The sequence below is a fragment of the Peromyscus eremicus genome, chromosome 7 (genome assembly GCF_949786415.1).
Source record: "Peromyscus eremicus chromosome 7, PerEre_H2_v1, whole genome shotgun sequence".
In the NCBI taxonomy this organism is placed as follows: domain Eukaryota; kingdom Metazoa; phylum Chordata; class Mammalia; order Rodentia; family Cricetidae; genus Peromyscus; species Peromyscus eremicus.
Genome location: NC_081422.1, coordinates 17,423,487 through 17,442,185, shown reverse-complemented (window position 1 = coordinate 17,442,185; position 18,699 = coordinate 17,423,487). Strand labels below are relative to the sequence as shown.

At 50.3% G+C, this 18,699-nt stretch overlaps 1 protein-coding gene across 3 annotated transcripts in view; it reads right to left on the bottom strand.

Moving 5' to 3' along the window:
- Carm1 (coactivator associated arginine methyltransferase 1) overlaps positions 1 to 18,353 on the bottom strand; it is a 48,805-nt gene extending 30,452 nt beyond the window's left edge. For all 3 annotated transcript variants that reach the window (XM_059267458.1, XM_059267459.1, XM_059267460.1), the window contains exon 1: positions 18,131 to 18,353. In XM_059267458.1, coding sequence (XP_059123441.1) covers positions 18,131 to 18,353 — 223 coding nt within the window. The remainder of the gene's footprint in view (positions 1 to 18,130) is intronic.
- Positions 18,354 to 18,699: the final 346 nt, after the last annotated feature.

Genomic DNA, 18,699 nt, shown 5'->3' with positions numbered 1-18,699 from the left:
TTCTGTTTGTGTTTCAAAACAGGGTTTTTCTGTATTGCCCTGGCTGTCCTGGAACTTGTTCTGTAACCAGGCTGGCCTCTAACTCACAGAAATAAGCCTGCCTCTGCCTTCCAGTGTTTGGATTAAAGGTGTGCACCACCACACCCAGCTAAGAAGTAGGTTTTGACCTGTGGTTGTGCACGCTTTTAGTCACAGTGCTCCAAACAAAGGTGGATCTCGTGAGTTTGAGCAGTGTCTGTCATGAAAGCACAAAGACCCGAGTTCAAAACCCAGAACCCACATTAAAACACAATCATGGGCTAGAGAGATAACTCAGCAGTTAAGAGCACTGGCTGTTCTTCCAGAGGACTGGGTATTCATTTATTTATTTTTTCAGGCAGCACTCTTTTTTTTTGGGGGGGGGGTGTTGCCATGGGTGTCAGGTCCCCTGAAACTGGAATTACAGATAGTTGTGAGCTGCCATGTGGTGCTGGCACTTGAACCTGGGACCTCCGGAAAAGCAGTCAGTACTCTCAACCACTGAGACATCTCACCAGCCTGAGGATTGGATTTTAATTCCTAGCACCCACACTGAAGCTCATAACTGGAGGCAATGTATCCCCAGTTCCCAGGTATCTGACAGCCTCTTGTGGCCTCCATGGGCACTGCACACATGTGGTACACAAACATGCAGGCAAAACACTCATACACATAAGATAAAAAAACAAAAGGCAGGGGATGGAGAGACGGTTCAGCAGCTATGAGTGCCGGCTGCTCTTCCAGAGAACCCTGGTTCAATTCCCAGCACCCACATGGCAGCTCACAACTGTCTGTAACTCCATTTCTGGGGGAAAACACCTTCACATAGACATACATACAGGCATGTAAAATAAAAATAAATAAATCATAAAAAACAACAAAAAATAGGTGTGGTAGTATACATTTGCAATCCCATTGTTAGGGAGGCAGACACTCAGTAGGTGAAAAGATTATAGGAGAGAAATAAAATCACAAAGCTGTCCTCTGACCTCCACATGCACACCACAGCATAGATTACCCACATCCACATGAGTGTGCAAACACAATGATTATTAATAATTTTTAATAAACTAAACTGGATGGCACCTGAGGAAGAACATCACTGCAGGTCACACTCTAGCCTTTGCACACACATGGGCAACACAAACACACACACAAACACACACACCAAGCCACAGGCAGAATAGGGCATAAAAAAAGAGAAGGGAGAGGGATGAAGGGAGGAGGAGGGGCTAGTGTGGAAACACAATTCCAACAAGCACCGTGGCTGCCCCAGGAAAGGGAATACTTTTCAGGCCAAACTTCCATCCAGCACACAGGACAGTGAACACTTCTCCAGCTTGACCAGGGCTGTGTCAGAGGTGTGTGCCCAGAGGAGTGTACATGACAGGAAGAGTAGACAAATGGGACACAGGCTTGTCTGTGTTCCTGAGTGACTGACCCAAGGAACAGTGCACAGGAAAGATTGGTCTGGCTTCTCACGACACACCCTACTGAGCTGGTAGACTTTCTGTCCTGTACACAGAAGATAACCAGGCATACAGCATTGGCTGCTGTGAGGCCTAACTCTGAACCCTGATGCACTGGGAGGTCAGGGGCCCAGGCCAGGCTTGTTCCTCCATGCATAGTTCTCCCAGAGCCAGCAGTACCCATTCCTCTGTCACCAGAGGGTGTGATGGAGGTGGGGCAAGCTGCGCTGCACCAGGTCAGGTTGCCCCAGGCAGCCCAGCTCTAGGCTGCATTCCAGGCAGCTGTTACCTGGGAAAGCTTCCCTCCCCCTGGCAAAGATGGCCAAAGGCCAGACTAGTTCTGAAGTCAGTCAGAGCAAATGTAAAGTTTAATTGTGTAGAAAAATCAAACCAATCACAGTCCAGAGTGTTGTCATGAGGATGAACACACCCTGTGCCTGTGGGCACACTGCAGGGTGGGGTTAACACAAAGCACCCATCTCAGCACAGAGGGCAGAGACAATGAGTGGAGAGGAGGGGCCTCAGAGAAAATCCTAGGCAAAGCAATAGTAAACATAGCATAGGTGTCTTCACCCCCTTACTGTACTTCCCTATCTATCCACCAAATGGTGACCCGTAAACCTAGCTTACCTGGAAGGCCCTTACAGGCAAAAGGCTGACACAGGAATCAGTTTCACACACCACTTGTAATCTTTTGGGAGGGAATGTGTGGATGGTGCATAAGGTTTTGTGCATGCTGGCTGGGCAAGCTGCTCTACTGCCAACCCGTGCCCAGTTCCTCACTAGGGGTTCAAGGCAGGGGCTCTACTGTTGGGTTTTCAACCATTTCAATACAGCCCCCAGAGCCAACTCCCTGCATTAGCATAAGGTAGCCCTAGTGACAGCTGTAAGACTTGGCAGGAATTATATCACAGCACAAGGTCTTTAAGGGACAGGATACATCAAGAGGTCTGGAAGGCTGAGGTGGGATGAAGCAAGTGGAGGAGCAGTGGGAAGGACCTCAGTGACCTTAGTGTGTAGCCCAGGGGTCGCTGCTGAGAGCTGAAACTGCCAGAGGCAGGAGCTACACAATCCACCTCACAGAGGTGTGAGTCAGGTGGGGAAGAGCAGCTGCCACCAGCGGCAGGCCAGAGTCTCTGTTACAGAGAAACAGGATGTCCTGGGGCTGCAGGGCAGCCAGAGAGGCCTCCATTAGGTGCTTGAGGACTCCAGGAGCACAGGATGTTTCAGTTAGAAGGGATACATCCCACCCAGGCTCAAATGTTGCCTCTCCAGATATGGATCCAAATGTTGTGTAGGCTAGAGGTAGCCATTGTTGCTTGAAGTGGCAGTGGACCACAGCAGTGCAGCCCAGACAGGCGCCTTGCTTGAGGAACTCTGGAACAGTCTGCACTGGCCAGTCAGTGATGCAAAACTAGGATGGGGATCTCAGGGGAGACCTACTCCAAGCCAGAGACATAAGTGACTTGTGTCACCAGAACCTGAGGAAGCAAAGGAAGCAGGGAGGAGAGCAGCATGAGAGATGTAGACCTGGTGACTAAATGCAGGCTGTGGGACCAAAACAACTGTCACTCACCTTTTGCATTTTTAAAAGCAAGGAAGGGAGAGCTGTGTCTACTGGGACTCCTTGGGAGAACATGCCAACCTCAAGGGTGTTCAGATAGTGAGAGGCAATCAATAGGGACTGAGGAAATTGGTTCAGTGAGTAAGAATCTTTGCTGATGAAGCAAGAGGACCTGAATTCAAATCCCTATTGCCTACATAAGAGCTAGCCATGAATGCCCATAACCCCAACACTGGCAAGTAGATATAGGTGAATTCCAGGGGCTCACTGACCAGCCATGTGACAGAATCCATAAGCTTCAAGTTGACCCTGTTTCAAAAAATAATGTGAGAGCAATAGAGGAACATCTCTTGATGTTCTTCCTCCTCTATATGTGTTCATGGGTACATACACTTGAACACACACACACCATGAGTCAGTGAGGCTGGGGAGTTGTTTCAGTGGGTAAAGCACTAGCCATACAAGTGTGAAGCCCTGGGTCTGTGTGAAGGGGCCCCAAAATAGCTTGACCACACAGCAGCCATGACAGGCTTAGGGGCCTAGACACAGCTTCTGTGACAGGCTTACTGGCAGGCAACACCCAGATCCAGGAAAAGCTTTAAGCTGATATCACCCAGGGATCTATCCAGGGATGGGGAAGTACCTGACACCCCAAACATTCCAACCATTAGATAAGGTGGCCAGATGTCCTTGAGTCTAGCACACACCTATTTTTGTTTTACAGATACCCCTAGACAATTGTCAGCCAATCAGGGTTCTGGACCCTGGAAATCCCCTCACCCTAACCTCTGCTATGATAAAAACCCCACCCCACCTGAGCTCAGGGCTCTCTGCTCTCACCGCTGTGTCGGACAGACAGAGGGACCAAGCTCGGAGCTTGAAATAAAGGCTCTTTGCCTTTACATGTGGGATCCGGTCTCCGTGGTGATCTTTTGGGGGTCCCCGCAATCTGGGCATAACAGTTTGAATCTTCAGAATTCATGTAAGGCTGAACACAGATGTACCCAGCTGTAAAGCTATAATCCCAGTGCTCCCAACAGAGATGGGAGGTGGAGACAGGAGAATCCCCAATAGCTTACAAGTCAGCCAGCCTTGGGTGACTGCAAATAAGAGGCCCTGCCTCAAAATAGGTGAATGGTGGGGGCCAACACCTGAGGTAGTCCTCTGACCTACCTACACACACACACACACACACACACACACACACACACACACACACCACCACCATACGTACACAATTAAAAAAAAAACAAGCAATGAATTTCAGTGAAGCACGAGGCATGATGGCTGCATCAATAAGGAGCGGCACAAGCACGTGTCTACTATCACTCACCCAGACTCAGTAACAACATCCTTATGGGTGGAGAGGGGAAGTGTCCCTCAAGGGCACCTGACAAGTCCAGAAGGACCCTCCATCTTCCTTTCCAGCTCCTCCTGGGTCTGCAAGACAACCCTCATCTGTCTTTTTATTTTTTTTTTGGGGGGGGGGGGTGTTCAAGACCGGGTTTCTCTGTATAACCGCCCTGGCTGTCCTGGATCTTGCTCTGTAGACCAAGCTGGCCCCGAACTCACAGAGATCCGCCTGACTCTGCCTCCCGAGTGCTGGGATTAAAGACGTGAGACACCATGCCAAGCCTCCCTGCATCTGTCTTTATTAACCTCCACCCATAACAAGAGCATGCCTTTTTTTGTTAGCACTAACCCACTACGGGCATTTGGGCAGCATCCCTCAGTCTCACCCAGTCTGTGCTAATGGGTGGGTTTCTAGAACCTAAATCATGCTGCACTGCCACGTGCATGCACACAATGAAAATGAACCGCACCTTGGGGAACATAATTAGCTGAAGCAACAGCCAATAGCATTGAAGGAAAACAGCTTGGTTATATCTTGCCAAAATATGGAAAATGAATGACTTTAAAGAGGTAGACAAAAACATGGGTGCAGGGGAGGGAGCTCTCAGGCTCAGCGCAAAGATTACAGCCCAGAAAAACTATCTGTGCTTGTTTCCAGGAATGGGCATCCTTGAAGCAGAGGACTAGCAGCAGGTGGCTGGGAAGGAGGGGCAGCCTGCACCAACGAAGACCTCCAAAGCAGAGTCAAGCTTGCTGTAGGGACAGGCTCACTGGCTGATCCTGGGCAGCAGGTTACACGGGTGCTGGATATCCACAACTGTCAAATGCACCAAATTCAATACCCAAGGCCCAGGCAACTTCATGGTGTTGATCAACAGCCATGAAATAAAAGAAAGAACAAATCAATGAACATACAGAAGACATGAAGGGTCTCCCAGAACCTCCAGGCCCTGCCTCTTAAGGCTACTCTGAAACTTGGCCTCATTTTCCTTCATGAAGCTGCTCATGGGGGGAAGGTTTTGTGGCACACACGTGTGATACTAAGTTGAGCAGGACTGCTTGCTACAAGTTCAAGGTCAGTATGGGCTACAGAGTGAGACTCAAAAAATTCAAGTGGAGTTGGGTGGTGGTGGCGTGCACCTTTAATCCCAGCACTCAGGAGGCAGAGGCAGATGGATTTCTGTGCTGGTCTACAAAGTGAGTTCCAGGACAACCAGGACTGTTACACAGAGAAACCCTGTGTGTGTGTGTGTGTGTGGGGGGGGGGGGGGTCAAGAGGATAGGGGCTCTGAGGAGATGGTTAGTGCATAAAGCACTTGCCATGGAGGAACTAAAGATCCCAAACCCCCAAGTAAACGCTGAATAGGCTCAACAGCCCATCTGTAATCCTAGTCCTGGGAGGTGGAGATGGGATCCCTGGGGTGAGCTTCCAGACTGGAGAAATCAGTGAACTCTGGTACAATGAAGAGACCAGCCTCAGTAACTGAAGTGGAAAGTAAGTAATGAGAAGACACCCAGGGTCAACTCCTGGATTACACACACATGTGTATTCACATGCATACACATACCACACACACACACAATGAGTCAGAGATGTAGCTCAGTTGGTAGAGTGCCTGTCTAGCACAGATGATGCCTTGGGTTCTATCTCCAACACCCAAAGAACTGTCATGGTGGCTCACACCTGTCATTCCAGTACTCAGGAGGCAGAGGCAGAAGTGGGAGAATCACAATCCAAGGTCCTCCTTAGCTGCATAGTCAGTTCAAGGACAGCCTAAGCTGAACAAGACCCTATCTCAAAAGCAAAACGTTGGGTGATCCCAGCAATCGAAAGGCAAAGACAGGTGGATCTCTTTTGAGTTTAAGGACAGCTAGAATCACACAGAGAAATCTTGTCTCAACAAAAATAAGCCGGGTGGTGGTGGCGCACACCTTTAATCCCAGCACTCGGGAGGCAGGGACAGGCGGATCTCTGTGAGTTTGAGGCCAGCCTGGTCTACAGAGCGAGATCCAGGACAGGCACCAAAACTACACAGAGAAACCCTGTCCCGAAAAAATAAATAAATAGAAATTAATGAAACAAACGAAAAATTCTCTTGGCTTCTAAGCTCAGGGCAGGTGCCAGTGTTGGGTGGGCAAGCCTGGAAGGGTGCTGAGAGACCCATCTTGCTATTTCCAGGATCTTGGATCCTGAAGCTACCCAAGCAGTTCTTAAAAAGTTGACAAAGAAGCAGATCCTAGGGCAAATGCCAGCTGGCTGCTATAGACATAGATCCCCTTGGGGCCACATGGTGGGCTTATGAACGTTATTCACTCACTGGACTAGCCAGGCTCTGAAAGGCCCTTCATATTACCGGAGGACTTAAGAACTCATTCACTTAGCCAAGGTCACAAGGTCACGACTGTCACTCAGGTCCTCAGCAGCTTCTGGCCCAAAGTCAGGAGAGAGGGAGAGTAACTTGCCAGCCACGACTCCCTAGCCCGCTGTGACAGGAACCCCAGCATGACAGAAAACTGAGGCAGTACTGCCTGGTGGAGACCACGCTGCTGTCCTCCACCCTCCTGACCTTCCAGCTCTATAGCTAGGCTAGCCTCTTCTCTTAGCCATTAGCTGACACCCTCCTCAGTACCTCTCGGGCCCTGTTCCTGTCAGGCACACAAGGGATGGGGTGTTGTCCACATCCTCTCTGCCTCCAAAGACAAGAGTCTACTAGAGATGGAGGCTGTATGTGACTTTACAGGACTGTGAGTCTGGAAACAATGTCCACCCTGGCCAAATCCACCTTCAGCCAGCTGGGCCTCCCCACCACCAAGACACTGAGATCCAAGGAGTCTGAGGCCCAGGACAGCCCTTCACCCTGAGAGAGGACAAAGGGGCAGTGATCTGAGCCTTCCTCCGCCCCATTTCTTCATGCAGGTCACTCTGAAAATAAAAGCTTCTGCCCTGCCTGCTGCCCTTGGCCAGGCTCAACCTAGAAGCTCACTCCCAATGCAGGTCTATGAAGCCGCTGGGACACACTCTACCCTAATACTTGATTCTTGTCAGCTTGCCCTCTAAAGAGGTGCAAAGTCCATTTTGCAGCAGAGGAAATGGTAGCACGGTCAGAAATACTGAGTATACAGTGGCCAGGAAAGACCTGACAGTGAGCACTGAGTTCCACTGTGCCATGGGCTAACTCTAGGCAACCTTAAGGCTTCTCTAGCAGAGCCCAATGACCAGCCTCCCTCTAATCTCAGATCTCCATCCTCTGAGTGAACAAGCAAGGTTCAATTTGCTTGTCTGTTGCAGTGCTGGGAACAGGAGCCAGGACCCCCAGCATGCCAGGCAGGCATCCCATCACTCAGTAGCTCCAGCCCCAGGCTGGGACAAGCAAGCTTAAGTGATTACTGATTTAGTAAGAATAGGACCTCAGATATCTTCACATCTCCAAGCTGCACAGAGCAGTGATTTTCTGCTAGTGGAAAGCAAGTGCTAGGAACAGCAGCTCACTCAGGTACATGTCCTCCTTGGGGCAATGAATTAAATATGGGCTACACCCATATGGCTGAAAACCTCTACAGACACCACCATCACCCTGCCCTCTAGAAGCCCATGCCTGTTCACTGGGACACCATGCTAGCCTCTGGGGCTGGTGGTCTCTCTTGCCTTTCTAAGTTTCTCCCTTTCCCCAAGTATGAGCCCCAACTCAAGCCTGGTCAGCCCTTATTTATGAATTCTTCTCAAAGCCTGCTGGAGGGTCTGCCCAGGAGCTCACAGTAACAGCAAGGCCAGCTATAGCAATATGGATGTGACTGAACCAGGCTCTCAGGCCAAATTCTTAAATGTATTCCTGTCTCCACACCGGCCCTGAGAGGCGCAGCTGTCATCCATCTCTACAAGTGGGAGAGCAAGTGAAGCTCACAGAATGGTCTGGGGTCACAGCCACTGACTTTTGACCTCATACCTCAGCAAACTGGGTTCAGTCTTGGAGCCCCATGGGCTGGGAGTGCAGCTCACTATATAACACTTGCGTACACCTGTGTGTACAAGGCCTTGAGCTCCGCCCCCAGCACCGCAATAAATACAAAATCTTGAGAGGCTCTCCGAAGGTCAGGTTCAGAGTCCTGGGCTGACCTGTCTGAAGTTCCCCAACCTCAACTCTCCACCCAGCACAGCTGGGCATGCCCTTCCACTCACCTCATTTCCTAAGAGTCTTGTTTCCCGGGTTCTCCAGCAGACCACAGTTACAGAGTGGATGTTCTAAGCAGAAACTGTAGCTGCCACAGATGGTCTCCTGAGCCATTTTCATTTGCTAAACCAAGGTGATCCCCGGTGGAGCCACATCCTGGTGAGCACACTCTGCCTGTTCCCCTGGTCTAGGCACCCATGGGGAAGCCCAAGGCTCAGTGCTTGCCATTCACAATCTCACCAGGATCTGAGACATGAGTGATCTAAGGCACAGGATATAGGTGACATACATTATCCTCCAACTGTCTCCATGACATACTCAGGCAAGCTCAAGTACATCTACTCGGAAAAATGTGTGACTGAGTGAGTTGGATATGTAGAGATTATAAAGAGCCCCATATGGCAGCTCATAGAAAATTCTGCAAACATACAAGTCAGGTGACAGGACACAGTCCAATGACAAGAAAACCAAATTACGCCATCTACTCTTCCATGTCCAAATCACAGGGAGGGCACTGGTTCTCAACTTGTGGGTCACGACCCTTTGGGGGGGGCACATTTCAGATATTACATTACGATTCATAACAGTAGCAAGATTTATAGTTATGAAGTAGCAACAAAATAACTTTATGACTGGGTTCACCACAACATGAGGCGCTGTATTAAAGGGTCTCAGCATTAGGAAGGTTGAGAACCACTAGCTGAGGGGCTTTGGGTCTGGGCATGACCTGGTAGGGGTGAAGAGGGTAAGGGCTGGAGGGCTGGAACCTCCAGGCTGGAACCATGGCTATTGTCAGGGAGCTCAAACTCACCTACCTAAAGGGAAGGGTTGGGCCTAATGAGGAAACATTATCCACACATAAGAAAGGACACCTGAGTTTAAAGAGCTGCTCTATGGGAGGTACCAAATCAGAGCGAGGGGGGGCATCACACCTCAGAGGACACAAGGCCTGTAGGCTAGGGCTGACATCCAGGACAGCTGCTCAGAAGCACAAAGTCAGATTCTGATGTGAATCTTCCCATCAATCAATCAATCAATCAATCAATCAATATGGGGGAGGGGTGTTGGAGAGTACTGGCTGCTCTTGCAGAAGACCTAGGTTCAATTCCCAACACCCACATGATGACTCACAACCTCCGATAATTACAGTTCCAGGGGATCTGATACCCTTTTCTGACCTCTACCAGTACCAGGCACTGATGTGGAGCATATACATACATTTGCAGACAAAACATTCATAAAGTAAAAAAAAACAAAACGAAAACCTAAAGATGTCTTACTTATGGGCGGACATACTACCATGTGCCAGGGTTCATGTGTGGAGGTCAGAAGACAACTTGTGGGAGTCCCAGGATTCACTCACTTCATCAGGCTTGGCAGCAAGCACCTTATCCACCAAGCCACCTCACCAGCCTTGCTTTGCTCTTATCTAAACTACATGAGTCAGTCCACTTGGTGGTTCAATAATAAATTTGTATCTAAAGTCTTTACTAAAAAAATCCTTTTTACATTTATTTATGTGTATGATGTCTTGCCAGCATGTATACAGGTGTACTATGTATGTACATGTATGTATGTGCACTTTTGCCCGTGGAGGTAAGAAGAGGGTGTCAGATCACCTGGAACTGGAGTTATGGATGTTTATGAGTCACCATGTGGGAGCTGGGAATCAAACCCAGGTCTTCTGCAAGAGCAACAAGTGCTCTTTTTGTTGTTGTTTTGTTTTTCAAGACAGGGTTTCTCTGTGTAACTGCCCTGGCTGTCCTTGAACTTGCTTTGTAGCCCAGGCTGGTCTCAAACTCAGCGATCCACCTGCCTCTGCCTCCTGAGTGCTGGGATTAAAGGCACGCGCCACCACTGCCTGGCTGGTAACAAGTGCTCCTAACAGCTGAGCCAGCTCTCTAGGCCCTGTAAAACACTCTGGAAAAAGGGACGGTGGCTAGAGAGATGGCCCAGTGTCTAAACGCTTACCATGCAAGCCTGAGTGCCTGAGTTTGATCCCCAGAACCCAAGTAAAAAGCAAGCTGGCTGTGGTGGTGAGTTCCAGTAATCCCAATGCTGGGGAGTCCCAGACACGAGTATTCCTGGGCCGGCCGGCCCAGGCTACCTGACAAGTTCCAGGCCAGTGAGAAATGTTATTTCAAAATAAGAACTACAAGCTAGGAATATGCCTTAGTTGATAAAAGTGCTTGCCATGTAAGCCTAAGGTGTTGAATTTAGTCCCTAGAAGCCAGGTAGAAAGACTCAGTGTGGTGGGTTATAAGCCGCAGGCCAGTGAGCAACCTTGTCCTTAAAAGGCAGCTAGCACCTGAGGAATGATACCAAAGGTTCCCCCTACACACACACAAGGAATGCCACCCAAGGTTTACTGGCCTTACAGGCACACTTTCTTATGCACCTGCAAACATCATGCATGCCCTCAAAAAAGAAAGAAAGAAAAGGAAAAAAGAAATGAAAAAGGGAAGCATGGCAGGCATGGTAGTGCACACCTGTAACTCCAGCTCTGAAGGAGGCAGAAGCAGGAAGCTCAAGACTAGCCTGGGCTACAGAGTGAGGAGGGCGGAAGTGTAGCTCAGCGGGAGAGCATAGCATAGTCTGCAGATGGCCATCCCCAGTACCAAAGGCACTTTTCCCTGTGGGAAAAGGAAAAAAATTGGAGTCAGCCTGGACTCAAGTTTTGAGGGACCCTGAGGGCAGGTTATTAAGAACCCTCCTCCAGCGGGTCTAGGGTCTAACCTTTTGTTGCTTCTTCCCTAACACCCCGAGTGGAATTCTTTTGTTCTGGAACACAAGTTCTGAGCTCAAAGAACAACTTTGGGGAGTTGGTTCTCTCCTTCCACCTTTACATGGGTTCCAGGGTTCCATGGTAAGCACCTTACCTGCTGAACCATCTTGACAGCCCTACAGGACTTCTACCCCACACCGCCATCACCCCCTGACAACCTCACACTATGTCCAAGAGCACGAAGAAGGAGATGCCTCCTTGTGTAAGTGGCTGCTGCTCTGACACACTACACGGTCTCCACTTCATCTGCTGGCCTGCTGCAGCGCAGGAGAACTGCAGCACACAGGCCATCTCAGCACATCAACCAGCACTCGACCTGTTTGGCCACCAGCAAAACAGGACCACAATTCCCAACTGCACAGGGCTTTCCATTGTTTTAGATCTACTTATTTATGTGTATGAGTGTTTTGCCTACGTGTGTGTATGTACATATGAATGTATGTATGTATGTATGTATGTATGTATGTATGTATGTATGTATGTGTGTGTACTGTGTGTGCCCACAATCAGAAAGGGGTGCTGGCTCCTCTGGAACTGGAATTACAAATGGTTATAAGCCATTATGTGTAGGTGCTAGGAATCAAACCTGGGTCCCCTGGAAGAGCAACAAGTGTTCTTAACCACTGAGCCATTTCCCCAGAAATTTCACCATCACCCACCATCAAAAATTTTTGAGACAGTTTCTCACTGTAGTCCAGGCTGGCCAAGAACTCACTATATACCCCAGGCTGGCTTCCAATTTCAGGCAATCTTCCTGTCTCAGCACTAGGATTCTAGACGTGAGTCCCAGCCAGTCTCACCAGTCTTTTTAAAGACCAGTAGTGTCACACACAGAAGGCCATCATCTATAGGCCAATGGGCCCATGCCACCCAGAAAGTGTACCCTTATTTTAAGGCCTGACCCACAGGATTTCTGGGTTGTCCCAAGCCTGGCTGAGGCCACATTTCCCACTGGTTTTTGAAACAGGGTCTCAGGTAGCATAGGCTGGCCTTGAATTCAACATGTAGCCGAGGCTGACTTTAAATATCTGGTCCATTTACTGGGCTTGCATACACGTGTTTCTGTGGTTCTAGGATGGAGCCCAGCCCAGTGCTGCCTCGCTCCCCGCCCCCTTTCTTTCTTTCTTTCTTTCTTTCTTTCTTTCTTTCTTTCTTTCTTTCTTTCTTCTTCTTCCTCCCTCCCCCTCCCTCCCTCCTTGCCTCCCTCCCTCCCTCTCTCTCTCTCTCTCTCTCTCTCCCTCCCCATGTAACCCTGACTGTCTTGGAACTCTGTAGACCAGGCTGACCTCGAACTTAGAGATCTGCCTGCCTGTGCCTCCTGAGTGCTAGGATTAAAGGCGTGCGCCACCACTGCCCAGCTTGCCTCATTCTTTCATCCCAGGGTTTACAAGTTTTTGCTGTTAAGGACCCACAAGTAAATACTACAGGTATTACAGGACAAGACGGTCCTGGCTAAGTATTCTTTGTGGACTGGTGATTTTTTTTTTTCCAACCCCTACAAATTGTAAACTTTTTTTTAGATCCAACTGTATAAAAATAGGCCATAGGCTCCATTTTGCCAACAGGCAGCGGTTTATGCTGTTCTTTCCCTGACAGATCCCAAGGTCAAGCACTAGAGTTGGACAACAGGAGCTCATGGAGAGCCTGGTATAAAGTAAGTACAAAATAAATGACAACAGCCATAAGCAATGCAGGTGACAGAAGATCATCTTCCTGGTATTGCTAACTTTTCAACTTCATTTTATCTTGACAATGTGGCAGACCAACCCCGGGTTCATAACAGATGCTCAGGAGATGGTAGAGGGGAGTCACAACGGCCTCTGGTTCTATGACTTCAGTCTAGCTGTATCACAAGTCTGACCTTGAACTCACTATGCAGCCTAGGCTGGCCTTGAACTCCAGATCCTCCTGCCTCAGCCTCCCCAGTGCTGGGATTACAGGTGTATAGCAGCATGCCTGGTTGATATAGGGGTTAGGCGGACACTCTACTATCTGAGTACAGCCCAACCCTGATAGAGGGGTTTCTTCCAGCCTTTCCACACTGGATGTCCTCTCACCAAATGACATCAGCCCTTCCTTATCAGACAGGCAAAGCATCTCTTCCTAAGGGGTTAAGGAGCAAGCAGGACATCATCCAAACTCATTTTTGCTGACTAAGACAGAAAAATGACCTGGGCCTCTCCAGATGAGATGGTGCCAGGCTGAGCAACTGAAAGTCAACTCTGCTCTCCTCCTGCCAGCCCAGGCTGGGCTTTTCCGAGAAGCAGCTTCCTTCCAGGGGTGGCAGCCTGTATTTCTGTAGAGGCCATGCCAACACTTCCTCAAGACCGGGGAAAGCCCATGCCAGGGAGAGTGGCCTGGTTACAGTAGCTGCCTGCCATGTGGCCAATCCCCATGGATAACAGCCAGAGTGACTTCAAATGACTAGGAGAGTTGGGAAGGATAACCACTCTGTAGGGGGACCAGAAGGGGACCTTCTGGAGCTAGCTGCCACACTTCCCAATGAAGGGCACAGCTGCCCAGAAACAGAGGCCCAAGAATCGCTCTCCCATCATGGGGTACAAAACTAAGGGGCATCCTAGAAAACCAGCTCTTCCTACGCTACCCTGATGGCTGGGGCTGAGGCTCGGCAGGCAGACCGTCTGCCTACTATACACAAGGTTCCATCCTCAGCACAGCATAAACCAGCATGGTGCTGCATGTCTATACTCCCAGCCCTGGAGAGATTGGGAGCAAGAGGATCTAGAATTGAAGGTCATCAGCTACATTGTGTATTTGAAGTCAGCTTTAGCAACATAAGACTTTGTCTCAAAATATTAGTAACAATAATATAAAAATAACATCTGTAAAAATGTTGTTGGGTGTGGATTTGATCTAAATACATTGTATTCATATGTGAAATTACCAAAGAACATATAATTTTAGAAATACTGTTGACAAATACTTGCTACAAATCCCCTGCTCTAGAAACCCTTCTCTTCTTCAAGCCCTTCAGCCCACCAGAGGGACACCCGGCTATGGGCAGAGAAGTGTTGCTGCACAGAAGCAGACACAGACAGGTCATAAGGCTAACTAAAGACTATAGGACTGACCAGCACCTGTCAGACTCCAGAGTTTAGTTCAGGGCCCTTAGAGGACCCACAGAGATCTCTACACATCTGAAGCACTGTGGCTGGGCGGTGGTGGCATATGCCTTTAATTCCAGCACTTGGGAGACAGAGGTAGAAGGATCTCTGAGAGTTTGAGGCCAGCCTGGTCTACAGAGCGAGATCCAGGACAGCCAGGGCTATTACACAGAGAAACCCTGACTCCAAAAACTTTAAAAGAAAATTCCCTCTGGTACTCTGACAAACCCTCCTTACAGCCTATGTACAAATTCAGATCCTGGGGTCTGCAGACACAGGTTGGCTGGAAGCATGCAGGCTCACAATGAACAGGTCAGTGTCCTTCAGCTTGACCAAAGCATTGAGGCCCCAAGAAGTCTCTACATGAGACCATCTCAAAACAAAACAACAACAAAATTAGGAAAACAAGTACACGGAGGCAAATGAGAAGCCACAGGAAGTAAGGGGTGCTTAGAGTTTGGTTACAGAAAGTCAAGGAGTACCTAGAGCCAGTGGAACCTGCAAGAGGGGAATCTTCTTCCCTTCAGCCCAGAGGGAAAGTGGCCTTGCCGACACCTTGATTTCAGAGTGTGGCCAGGAAATGAGAGAGTATACCTCTACTGCTCTAAGCCACCAAATTTGTGGTCATTTGTTACAGAGACCATTGGAAATCTACACACCCAGCTTTGACTTGCCTTCAGAACCCATGTTTAACCACACCCCAAAGTCAGGAATGGTGGATACAAGTCTATAATCCCAGCAGGAAGAAGTGGAGGAAGCATGATGTTCAAGGCCACCTTAGACTACACAGCAAGTTCAAGGCCAGCTTGCAGAGCACAGGATTATCTCAAAAATGGCTCAGTGGGTAAGGGCACTTGCTACCAAGTCTGATGAGTTTGATTCCCAGGACCCAGAGGGTGGAAAGAGTGAACCCACTCCTGCAAGGTGTCCTCTGATCTCCACATTCTCACTGTGACATGATACACACCCACAAACACAAATAAATAAATAAATATATGTAATAAAAATGGGGTGAAATCTTCACACCACCCCAATGTCATTTTAGCCTAGAGCAGTCACGATCCCTTTGAGGGTCACATATCAGATTTTGTTGTTGTTGTTGTTGTTGTTTTTCAAGACAGGGTTTCTCTGTGTAGTTTTGGTGCCTTTCCTGGATCTCGCTCTGTAGACCAGGCTGGCCTCGAACTCACAGAGATCCACCTGCCTCTGCCTTCCGAGTGCTAGGATTAAAGGCGTACGCCACCACCGCCCGGCACATACCAGCAGCAAAATTACAGTTAGGAAGTAGCAACAAAATAATTTTATGGTTGGGGGTTACTACAACATAAGGAAGTGTATTAAAGAGTCACAGCATGAAGAAGGTTGAGAACCACTGGCTTTGAGGTTGAAAATTCTTTCTGGCCCCAAGAATATATCTGGGACTGAGGATTTTGAGAAACATAGGACTTTTTCCTCAACATCATTTTGCACATACATATGCACACATAGATGTGCATATATGTGTGTGTATATGTATTTCTGTATAACTTTCAACACTGTCATGATTTGCGGGAAGAAGAGAATCAGAGACTCTCAAGGGGCACAGGCTGGCTTGAACTTCCGCTCCTGTTTCATCCACCTCACATGCGCTCAGGTTACAGGTGTACGTATAACCACTTGCCTTTCTGAAGACAAGACCTCACTTTGTAGCCAGGCTGCTCTTAAACGGAGCTCCTCCTACAGCCAGGCATGGTCGCACACGCCTTTAATCCCAGCACTTGGGAAGCAGAAGGAGGAGGATCTCTGTGAGGCCAGCCTGGCCTATATAACTAGCTACAGGACAGCCAGGACTACACAGAAGGACCCTGTCTCAAAAACAAAACACTGAGTTTCTCCTGCTTCGGTATCCCAAATGCTGGGATACAGGTCCACACCACCACACCTGGCACTTCAGGATTGTTTTTTGGGGCTTTGGTGGTACTGGGGAATCTAACCTGAGGCCTCAAACTTACCAGGCAAATGTTCTACCTGAGCTCTAGCCCTAGTCCATGATCAACTTTCCTATTTTTATTTCACTGCTGGAACAGAACCCATATCCTCACCCATGCTGAGCCCCCGGCAACTTAGATAACTACAACAAAACAAGACCACAAACTGTCAAGATTCTCCTGGAATGAGATGATCATCTCAGAATAGAAGAAACTGGGTGTAAGGGATTACATAGGAACTAACAATTATGTAAATATAATAAATTCTATAAATAAAGTGTTTTTGTCAAGTTCACAACCCAAGCCACCCAGAACTCTGTCTTGGTGACTGAGGCAGGATCTGCCCACATCACCCAAGCTATACTCAAGCTTTCAATCCTCCTACTTCAGCTTACCAAGTGTTGGGCCCACAGACTGGCACTACCACATCCAACTTCCCAGAACACTTTCCAGGGTAGGCCCTGGTACCTCCGGCTCGCTTAGAGGTCTGGGGGTCCTGCAGGGCTTTGCTTCCTTACCAGTCCTAAATTCCAAATCTGTGAAATTCCCCTTTCCCCGTATGGTCAAGGAGATCCCAGCTCTGCCCAAGCCCCCAAAGGTGCCCCACTTTTGGGCACCAGACACACTCCTTTCTCCTGTGTTTTCAAAGTCAAGGCAGAGAGGAGAAGCAGAAGTGAACAACTGCTACACACATTTCTCTTCCCAACACTCCATTACCAAGGACGGGGGAAAAAATTCCCACAGGCCAAAACCAATCCGGTCCTCCTTGGTGGCCCCTTAAAGAGCATCCGTGAACGAAACCCTGGGAGACAAAGACCATGAAACAGAATAGCAAAATGCCAGTGAGGAATCCGCCAGAAGAAAGAGTAACAAGAGAAAGAATGAAAGGTGGAACCACAAAGCTTGGGGGGAGGGGTTTGCCCTTCGCAAACACACTGATTTTCCCCCCTTTATTTCCCCCACTGAAATGTCAGTTTTTGAAGCAGCTTCTGATAATGTCACCAGCTTCTCACGTCCTTAAAAAAGGAGACAGGAGGCGCGTGGCGACGGAGGTGGTGTTACCTCTTGACTTCTAAAGCCGGCCATCAGCAAACCGGCCTTCCCCTCTTCCACGTTTCCATGGGGGATGGGGGTGGGAATCTTTATCTCTGTCCCCAGTTCTAAAGTTTACCAATCGAGGTGTGTGTGTGTGTGTGTGTGTGTGTGTGTGTGTGTGTGTGTGGTGGTGGTGGTGGTGGGATCCCGAATCCCAAGTCCTCCTCCACAAGGGCGGCACCCAGTCTTCCTGGTGCTCCACACTGAAAGCCACTTTTCAAATGTCCGTGTGAGTGTGTAGAGGATGTCCCCTGAGATGAGATCCACAAACCACACCCGCGCGAGAGCCCTCTCAATCGTTCCCTCTCCAGTCCCCTCTGCATCATCCCCCCTGAATCCTCGGGGCCCCACTTCCTGCCACGCGCCCCCCCCCCCGCAAATCTCAGGCCCCCGACTGTTTCCCGCGCCCCTCTTCGGGCTCCTCGGTCCCCGCGCACGCCTTCTTTGCCATCTCGCCCGCGGGCTGAGAGCCGCGTGCACTGGCTCGGCTCGATCCCCCCCCCCGCCCGCCCGCCCGCCCCCTCCCCCGGCGCCCGCGCTGCCGGCCTCGTGCGCCGCCGTCCCCAGGGTGTCCCCAGCACTCACGACTGTAGAGGGCGATGCCCGCCGCGTCTGGTCCAGCGCGCACCTCGAGGCGCAGCGCCTGCTGCTCCGCGTGCCGCTGGATCTCGCCGTTCGCGTCGCCGATAGTGAGGAGGCGGGCGCCGGGGAACACCGACACTGTCGCGCAGGGCCCCGCGCCGCCCGGGGCCGCCACCCCCGCGCTCCCCGCACCCGGCCCCACGGCCGTCGCTGCCGCCGCTGCCATCTTAGGTCCAGCTCCAGGCCCCGCTGCCACCACCGCCACCGCCACCGCCACCGCCGCACCCGGGCCCAGGCCGCCGCCGCCGCCGCCGCGCAGGCCGAGGCCGAGGCCGAGCCTGGCAGCGCGCCGCCTGCCGGCCACGCGCCGCCTCGCCGCCGCCGCCACGGGCCGGCTCGGTGGCGCAGCGCCACCTGCTGGCGCCTGAGGGAGCCCGGCGAGAGCGAGCACGACGTGGGTGGGGCCGGCCCCACCCCGCGGGAACGGTCGCTGCTTTGTGAGGTGGCTTAGCCTCCCCGGGACGCCGGGGCGAAGGACCCTACGTCGAGAGGCGGTGCTTGGCGCTACGGCA